We start from the raw sequence: 9,892 nt of genomic DNA, 5'->3' as shown, positions 1-9,892 counted from the left end.
AAATTTTCTATATATAATAATATTTTTAATATTATCTTTATTTTACAAATTAATTTATCTCTTTATTTCTCAATGATGTAATAAGATTTTATATCCATATATTATTCTTCACTTAAAAAATAATAATAATAATTAAAAAAATTTATATATAGAGTAATATTTTTAATCTTATATTTATTTTACAAAATAATATATCTTTATTTTTAACAATGTAATAAGATTCTATATCTATATATTATCTTCACTTAAATAATAATAATAATAATTAAAATTTTCTATATATAATATTATCTTTATTTTATAAAATAATTTATCTCTTTATTTTTCAATGATGTAATAAGATTCTATATCTATATATTATCTTCACTTAAATAATAATAATAATAATTAAAATTTTCTACATATAATATTATCTTTATTTTATAGAATAATTTATCTCTTTATTTTTCAATGATATAATAAGATTCTATATCTATATTATCTTCATTTAAAATATAATAATAATAATTAAAATTTTAAACAAAATAATTATTTATTTTTATTATTTAACTATAAATCAATATAAAACTTTTTAAAACAATAATCTAATCAATATTCAAACTTATGAAATAAAAAATTATTCCAATTGATGATGTCAGTAAGCTCATTGAGTCACCAGTGGCTGAGCCCTTGGTCAGCACAGGCAATTGACCCTACGAAGTTTCACCCGTTAACCAGGAGAACCTGGCCCAGTTTCAGCACCATTCGAATATTTTATTAAAATACTTTATACTATCGTTTTATTAAAGAAACAAATCTTTAAATACATTAAAAAAGGGTTAATATATTTTAATCTTTCATAATTTTCAGTAAGAATCTTACTTGTCAGTTAAGTTATTTGACGACGGGTTTATTTTTAAATTTGCATTTATAAATAATGTTTAATATTTATTTATATCCATATTTATTCTAATATTATATATATATATATATATATATATATATATATTCTTCCATTTTGTATCGATCAAAAGAGCAACGAATCATAATTATTTGATAAAGGTTTATTTTTAAATTTGTATTTATGAATAATAATTAATATTTAAAATTTATTGTATCTATTATGAGCAACGAATCATAAGATAAAAGTTTATTTTTAAATTTGTATTTATTAGTAATAATTAATATTTAAAATATATTGTATTTATTATTTTAATTATTTGTTTTTAGTGTGATATTTTGAAAATTTTTCTGGGTAGAAAAATCTAGTCTAATTTATCTAAGGTGCCCTTATATATATATATGTATAGTCCACACCTAACGGTAAGCCATAGCTCGTATGCGATTTGGAGGCCTGGAGCTTATTCTTTTTTCAGTATAAGATTTGAAACCCTTGAAACTGTCTATACTATGGTTTGGAAGGAAGCTGTTTCAGTCCTGCACAAGGCCCAGGAACTGGAGAAGCCACCACTAATCTTCACTGCATTTCTCGCATCTGTTGTCGGATTTGGCTTCTTTTTTTATCTCATCAGCATCCATCGAACTAAGAGCTGGCGAGGAATCCCACCAGGCACCTTTGGATGGCCTTTGATCGGCGAACATTACAATTTCTACGATCCCGGAGGAAGGGCAATCCTCGTGAATTCTTTCACATTCGGACTCAGAAATATGGAAACGTGTTCACCACTTCTCTTGTTGGCCACCCAACTGTTGTACTTTGCAGTCCCGAAGGCAGCCGCTTCTTGTTCTCCAACGAGAACAAACTGGTCGTCACTTCATGGCCCACTTCCGTGGGAAATCTCTTCCCAAGGTCTCTAATTACAGCCGTTGGAGAACATGGGAAGAGGTTGAGGAGAATCCTGATGACGTTCCTGAGGCCGGACGCCCTTCAGAAAATCGTAGGGCGAGTGGATTCAATGACAAAAGCTCACCTAGCCGAGCACTGGATCGGTAAAGACGAGGTGATGGCTTTTTCTCTACTTAAAAGTTACACTTTCTCTGTGGCTTGTGCCTTGTTTGCCAGCATAGACAATCAGGAAGAACGCGCTAGGCTTTGGCATCATTTTGAGGTTTTCGGGAAAGGAGTACTGCAGATTCCCATAGATGTACCCGGCACCCGATATAACAAGGCCAAACATGCAGCTAATGCCATTCGTGATCAGCTCGACGCCGTTATTGATGAGAGGAAAATTGCATTGCAGGAGGGAAAGGCTTCTCCAGAGCAAGATCTGTTGTCTTTCCTGCTCTCTAATGTTGACCAGCAGGGTAAGTCGCTCACCGTCGACGAGATTAAGGACAATATTCTTCTGCTATTATATGCAGGTCATGACACCAGCACTTCTACTTTGACGGTACTGCTCAAATTTTTGGCTGAGAACCCTCACTGCTACGAAGAAGTACTAACAGGTATGCTAAATCAATCAATTCTCTAATATTAGCATTATAGATAGCTAGATCCTACTATCTAGGCTGGTTCCAGGCAGAAGACCTTTAGCTGGAGGGAAGGTGCTCAAGAATAAGCTGGCAGAGATTTGTTCAAATATTTATCCACGAACCTAGTTCCGTTGAAAAAATAGGAGGGTTTTTCTGATAAAACCCAAATTCCCCTACGGAGCAGGCTCGGCAGCACTTATCTTCTCTGGATGCAAAATTCAGTCTCTCTCATTTTTTTAAGACATTATATCATTTGGTATGTAAATTAGAGGTTGCAGTTTCTCAAAGGTTTCATTTGATATTTCCAGAGCAACTGGATATAGCAGGTTCAAAGGAGGCAGGGCAACTTCTAGAATGGGAGGATCTCCAAAAGATGAAGTACTCTTGGAGAGTTGCTCAGGAAGCACATAGACTGCTCCCTGCTGTTCAAGGAGGTTTTCGAAAGGCCGTCAAAGACTTGATATATGAGGGATTCACAATCCCTAAAGGATGGAAGGTGAGCCACTGCCTGAAATCCTAGTTTCGGATTTTTACTGAGATTAAAACATAACTTACTATAATTGCTTATCATATACAGATGTATTGGACTGTCAACTCGACCCACAAGAATTCTGAGTATTTCAGCAACCCAGAGAAATTCGATCCATCAAGATTCGAGGGAGCAGGGCCTCCTCCCTACACGTTTGTCCCGTTTGGAGGTGGGCCGCGAATGTGCCCAGGTAATGAGTTTGCTCGAATGGAAATTCTTGTTTTTCTCCATAATATTGTGAAGAATTTCAAGTGGAATTTAGTGAATCCTGGGGAGAAGGTGATTGTGGACCCCATGCCTGTCCCTGTCAATGGACTGCCCATCAAACTTGTTCCTCGCGATTAATGTATCACTTTGGTCTCTGCTCTGATTCGAGTATTTCTTGTCAACCCACTGCTCACACCTATTTTCTTCCGGCTTGATCTATCATGTTCATGGACTTCTGTAAGCTATTGTATTCTACTATATTGCGTGCACGCATTTATGAACTATTTTTATAAACATGCTGTCAAAACTCTTTATGGTAGTAGATGATTAATATTTATTAAGATTTGGTTTGATGAATTTTAAATGATGAAATTTTTTGAAGATGGTGAAAGAGAAGTGTTCTAGAGTGGTAATACAGAGTTGCAACAATTTTATTAATTCAAAAAGGTATTATATATTGATGTCCAAAAAGAGCTTAATATCTAAAGAAAACCTCCAAACCAGATTCCTCATGACAACCTCAGAATTGGGTTCCATGTTTCTAGCACAATCCACTTTTTACATACTAGAAGAACAATACAATGTTCGAGGAGCAAATAATCCACCAGCCCAACAAAGACTGAGGAAACATCGAGACACATGTTACACCACACTAACCACACTAACTAATTGGCAAAAGAAAATCATAAAACAGTACCACAATGCCAAAAAGAATCGGCATGTAATAATAGTTACACCAACTCATGGAAATAAATTCATAACACAATACCACAATACCAAAGAGAGTCAACACGTGATATGAGTTACTCAACACACCATCCAAGCCATTCTTGTATAAGAAACACAAAGGTCAACATGAGAAGCCATAACACAGAGCCACATTTTTAAAAATCCCAAACGAACGATGTACATGAAGACAACATGAATGAAGAACCAACATGACCGCCAAGTGCTAGCATCAATTTCTAGTGTAATAAGTCATAGATCCCTGCACACTTTAAAATATGAGGCCAACAAAAGATGCAAAATATACTACCAATTACCTCTGCAAAGCCTTGTCGTAGAGTGCAATAGGGTCACAAGCCTCACTGAAAGAGAATGTCCTTGAAACTAGCTATCAAGAGAAGGTCACAGTGTCAGCCCATATGAAATGAATGGAATTTAAAGCAAAGGTACATCATGGTGGCAACCCAACCTCCCTCCCCTAGACGCCGCCATGTTATCCAGTTCGCTGGACAAATGTACCCCAAGCATGTCACCCCAAAGAAGTACCATATGCTCCTTGTTTTCACCCCTATCAAGGATGAAACCATCCTTGTATAATATTCCCATGATGTTATCAATTTATTCCACTAAAGAAGAAGGGGGCAACGTTCGTCGAAAGACAAGGTTCTAGACTTACATCCTAGGTTTGCCAAAAAATCTACAACTGCATTGGTTGAACAATGAGAATGCATAACTACAACATAATCTAGTTTCTTGGCATAATATTCTATAGCCTCCAATTATGGACCAATTTAGCAGGTGTTTGTTTGTTTAAGAGCTTCTACAAACATTGTATTGCTCATTGGGAATATCCATCAACCTGCAATAAATTAAAACCTTCACGGATAGCAATGGAAAGACCTTTTACCATAGCTAAAAATTATGCCATAGTATGACTTGTGGAGCCACAAATATGAGTGAAAATTCTCAAGGGAGCCCCATGCCAATCACAAAAAATACCCCAAAAACTTGCAACTCCTGCATTTCCTTTGGACGCTCCATCAAAAATCAATTTCACAAAACCATAAGGGGGACATGTAAAGGAAGAGCTAGAAGATAAGGGGATATGTGGAGGGGTTTGAGGGGGTGAAAAACACGTGTTGTGTGATAAATTAAGATGATGCAAGATCTCAGCGTCACAACCTTCTACTTTCCATTCATCTTTCGACCAAGAGGCTGCTAGAATAGACTCATGTATATTTTGTAGAATGAGCCCTTGCACCATAAGAGTTATGCGCACTTGATTTTGGAAAATTATCGCATTACATTCCTTCAACAAATTCCAAAGGATAAACCCTCTAGCCAAAATCCATGACCTATTAAAAATTGGATTTTTGAAATCTAAGAAGTTCCATTGCATCAGGAAATCCACGTGAATACCATAGAAACTATGATCAAAACCAAAGATATAAAGCAGGAAATACCACACATCCATCGCATAAACATAAGAGTGTAGCAAGTGTTCCATGGATTCTTCATCATTAAAGAGAGACTACAGAGAGCAGGACTTGATACACCTTTCTTCCTTATCCTATCCCAAGTAAGGATCCGATGTTGAAGGACTGACAATAAGAATATTGATACATTAGCCAAAGAAACCGCAACCAAGATTTCTTATAATCATCCCCACATTCTAAAAGATTATGACCTGCAACAAAAAAATAAGCTTCTTTGGCAGTAAACATGCCTAGACACCTATTGCCCCAGCGTAAAATTTCTTATCCGCAGGATAACCTTATGCTTTGTTCTAATAATTCTTGATGAAATTCTTCCCAGGGTAGATCCAAAGATGAGTGGGGCCAATCCTCCTGAACATTCCATTTACACCCATACTCTTCAACAATCCCCTGACTCCAATAATCCTTAACCTTGACCACTCCCAAACCATTTGTAAAATGCTTTAATGCTGTTGAGTCCCTATAATACTAGTGATTACCCCATTACTATTGTAGTTTCATCCCTTATTAATATTTTTGTGCCCCTATTATCCCCATATTGTTATTACTGTGTCCCATAGAATCCCTCTATTGTTATTTTTGTGGCTTTATATTATTATTGTTAGGTCGGCTAGGTTATATTGACTCCTTAGACTCCTATATATAGAAAGGAGTTTTTGTCATTTGAATCATCCAAGAATTGTTCATTTATGTAATGTAAAGGAGGTTGCCCCCTCAAAGAGGCTGAATTCTAAGGCCTTGATCTATCTTTTCTATCTTTTCTTGAGCTGGTTTCATAACATTTGGTATTAGAGCTTTGGATTCTAGGGTTTCGCTGCTCCAAATAGGTCATCATGGCATTTTCGCTATAACTTCTTTTCTGCAACGTTTCAGATGCTAAGAAAAAAACCCATTTGAGAAGTAATCGCGCTGAATCTCAAGTCCGAATTTTAGAGATTTTCGCACTATATTTGCAGAGATATGATCTGAGGAAGTTGGTCTTTTTGCATACTCCTGAATTACATTCCAAACAGGTGACCTAGGGAAAATTGTCATAACTTTCTCTCTGAGCATCAAATTGAAATTTCGTAAGAAGGTACAGAAAGAGAATGGACTGTATTTTCCTGTATATATTTTTCAAAGCCAAAGGTCGAACCAATGAATCGTGGCATGTCGTACAAGTTCGCTCTACTGAACTAGTCTATAATCAGGTCACTGTGGGAGATTTCACATAACTCTTCCTTGGAGAATCCAATTTGGATCCAACTAGTGGCATTAGAGAGAGGACATAAAGGGCTACCGCAGGTCACAATTTCAAAACTAGATGATCTGAAAGTACAAAGATACATCAGAGGCAATATCGAGCTCCTACAAAGTGAAAAAAAGTGTGTGTAGATTCTTTTATATTTTTGCTCAAGATTGGTTTGAAAATTTATTTTGAAGGAATTCAAAGGCCATAGTAGAGCATTATTATCGATAAATGATGTCCCGAGGAAAGAAAATGCAAACACCTAGTAAGCAACCTGAAAGCTCTAGCATGACTCATGAAGAAGAGGAAGAAATGCTACATGATATATCAAAATTACAAGAACAAGTGTAACAAATGTCACTCTCACAAAAGCTAACAGAAGCTCAGATAAATGGCATGGAATCTAACATAAAGGGCGTGGAAGCTAAGATAGATGATTTGAAGATAGATTTGAAGACAGATTTGAAGACGGACATGGCAGATTTGAAGACATATTTGAAGACAGACATGACAGATTTGAAGACAGATTTGACAAATTTTCTACAAGAAATACTTACTAATAGTGAAAAGGTAGTAGAGGAAACTCATGATGCGAACAAAATAAATGTTAATCATGATTTCATAGACTCTAATGTGGGATCGAAAACCCACCATATTCCAAAAATCGATATGAGGAAGTTTGATGGCAAGGATCCCGCAACATGGATATTACAAATGGAGCACTTTTTTGATCTCAATAATGTGCAAAACACACAAAAGGTACGTATTGCAACTTTGTGTTTGGAACCAAATCAGTTTGTATGGTATCAATGGCTTTGCTCTCGTAAACAAATTATCAGTTGGGCAATTTTTACAGGAGAATTGATAGCACATTATGAGGATACAAAAAGCAACACTTTTTTTAGCCAATTGATAAGTCTCAAACAGAAGGGTTCAATAATGGAGCACATTGAGAAGTTCCAAAAATTGAACATAAGGGTTCAAAATATTCCAGAGGAGCATAGGATTGATGTGTTTATAGGGACTTTAAAGGATAATATCCAACATGATGTTCGCCTTTGGGAACATGATTCATTAGAGAAGGCATTCAGGTTAGCAAGAAAAATGGAAAGCAAACTTATGGCAACCAGGAAGCATACCACTCACAACTATAAAGATGGAAGTGTTGTTGCCCCTAGTCTTCCACAACCTATAAGGTTGACACCACAACAATTGGAAGAAAAAAGAGAAAAAAGGCTTTGTTACTGTTGTGATAGCAAATACACTAAAGGTCATAAGTGTGCTGAGAAGAAATTATTCTACAAAGATTGCGAAGAGCAAGAAGAAAAGGAGCAAGAAAGGTCAAAAGAAGAGGATATACTTCAGGAACAAAGCCTAGATAAAGAAGAAATGAATCTGACCATATCTTGTAATGCATTGGCGGGAATTACCACTCCTCAAACCATCAAGATAGAAGGACAAATCAAGAAGAAAAAGGTAATAGTGTTGATTGATTCAGGAAGTACCCACAATTTTATTCATTGTAAGGTAGCAAAAGAATTGAATTGTTTCTTATATCCAACACTAGAGTGTCAAATGATGGTTGCAAATGGAGGAACAATAAATTTCTCTGGAAAGTGCCATAATATCAAGTTATCGATGGGAGAATATGTATTGACTAGCCCAATGCTTTCCATTCCAATGGGAGGTGTTAACGTTGTACTAGGAGTCTAATGGCTACAATCCTTGGGTACAATAGCTTTTAATTTTCAAGAACTTTTCATGAAATTTTCTGTGGAAAGAAAGGAAGTTAAATTAAGTGATATTTCAGGGAAATCGGGAAAGATAATCAGCTCTAATGGTATGACAAAGCTTCTAAAAAAGGAATAAAGGGGTGTAATTGCACAATTATGTTTGCTAGATGTTTCCACATTGGAATCATCTATTTCTCCAGATCTCCAAAAAGTCTTGGACAATCATTCCAAGGTATTTGAGGCTCCCAGAGGTCTCCCACCTATTCGTGATCATGATCATGTTATTCATCTTATTCTAGGAAGTGTTCATCTGAACATCAAGCCGTACAGATATCCCTATGGACAAAAGAGTGAAATTGAACGTATGGTTGCAGAAATGCTAGAGGCTGGTATAATTCAACCGAGTCAAAGTTCTTTCACTGCTCCAGTAGTATTAGTACACAAGAAGGATGGATCATGGTGCATGTGTCCGGATTATAAGGAGCTCAACAAGCTCACTATTAAAGATAAGTCTCCCATTCCTGTCATTGATGAATTACTAGATGATTTGCATGGATCAATTTACTTCACCAAGTTGGATCTTCATTCAGGATATCATCAAATCAGAATGAAGACATACGACATTCTGAAAACAACATTTAGAACTCATGAGGGTCATTATGAATTTTTGGTCATGCATTTTGGCCTACTAATGCACCTTCAACATTTCAATGTTTGCTGAATTCCATTTTCAAACCATTCCTTAGAAAATTTGTGCTAGTATTTTTTGATGATATAATAATCTACAGCAAGTCTTCGAAGGATCATGTTGAACATGTTGACAGGGTGCTACAACTATTGGAGGAGAAACAACTATATGCAAAAAGATCAAAATGTTTCTTTGGAGTACAAGAGGTGGAATATCTGGGTCATATTGTATCTCATGAAGGATTTAAGGTAGACCCCAGCAAAATTAAAGCCATTATGGAATGGAAAATCCCCATATCCATAAAGCATCTGCGAGGATTTCTCGGGTTGATAGGTTATTATCACAAGTTTGTTAAGAATTATGGGAGAATAGCAGCACCTCTAACAACATTATTGAAGAAAGATGCATTTTCATGGACTCCAGAAGCAACAAAGGCCTTCGAACATCTTAAAGAGGCAATGTGCCAAGCACCAGTCTTAGCTACATGAGACTTCACCAAAACCTTTATTGTGGAGTGTGTTGCTTCAGGAAATGGAATTGGTGCTGTTTTAATGCAAGATGAAAGACCCATTGCTTTTGAAAGTTGTCCAATCAAGGGAAAGTTTTTACACAAAGCTATTTATGAGAAGGAAATGTTGGCAATACTCCATGCACTTAAGAAATGGCGACCCTACCTAATGGGAAGACACTTCAAGGTAAAAACGAATCATGATAGCCTTAAATACTTTTTAGAACAAAGATTATCCTCTGAAGAGCAACAAAAGTGGGTCACAAAGATGTTGGGTTATGACTTTGAAATCATCTACAAAAAAGGGAAGCAAAATGTGGTGGCAGATGCACTCTCAAGAAAGGATGAGGATGTGGAAGCATTGT

The 9,892-nt window shown here is 36.0% G+C and overlaps 1 protein-coding gene across 1 annotated transcript; it reads left to right on the top strand.

The window, feature by feature from the left end:
* The first annotated feature begins 1,328 nt into the window (after nt 1-1,328).
* Nucleotides 1,329-3,352, top strand: LOC149163716 (cytochrome P450 716B2-like). Its single transcript, XM_089430789.1, has 3 exons — nt 1,329-2,385; nt 2,721-2,908; nt 2,990-3,352. The coding sequence occupies exons 1-3, from the start codon at nt 1,560-1,562 to the stop codon at nt 3,284-3,286; spliced, it is 1,311 nt and encodes a 436-aa protein (XP_089286915.1). The 5' UTR covers nt 1,329-1,559; the 3' UTR covers nt 3,287-3,352.
* The last annotated feature ends 6,540 nt before the right edge of the window (nt 3,353-9,892 follow it).

Source organism: Pinus tabuliformis, chromosome 5_1 (genome assembly GCF_031772625.1).
Source record: "Pinus tabuliformis cultivar Carrire ecotype Pingquan chromosome 5_1, CPIR1, whole genome shotgun sequence".
Classification (NCBI taxonomy): domain Eukaryota; kingdom Viridiplantae; phylum Streptophyta; class Pinopsida; order Pinales; family Pinaceae; genus Pinus; species Pinus tabuliformis.
This window is presented reverse-complemented; position numbering and strand designations above follow the sequence as displayed.

Coding starts and splice junctions, on each gene's coding strand:
- LOC149163716 (XM_089430789.1), top strand. CDS start 1,560: ATGGCCTTTGATCGGCGAACATTACAATTTCTACGATCCCGGAGGAAG. Junction 2,386..2,720: donor CTACGAAGAAGTACTAACAG/GTATGCTAAATC, acceptor TGATATTTCCAG/AGCAACTGGATATAGCAGGT. Junction 2,909..2,989: donor CAATCCCTAAAGGATGGAAG/GTGAGCCACTGC, acceptor TATCATATACAG/ATGTATTGGACTGTCAACTC.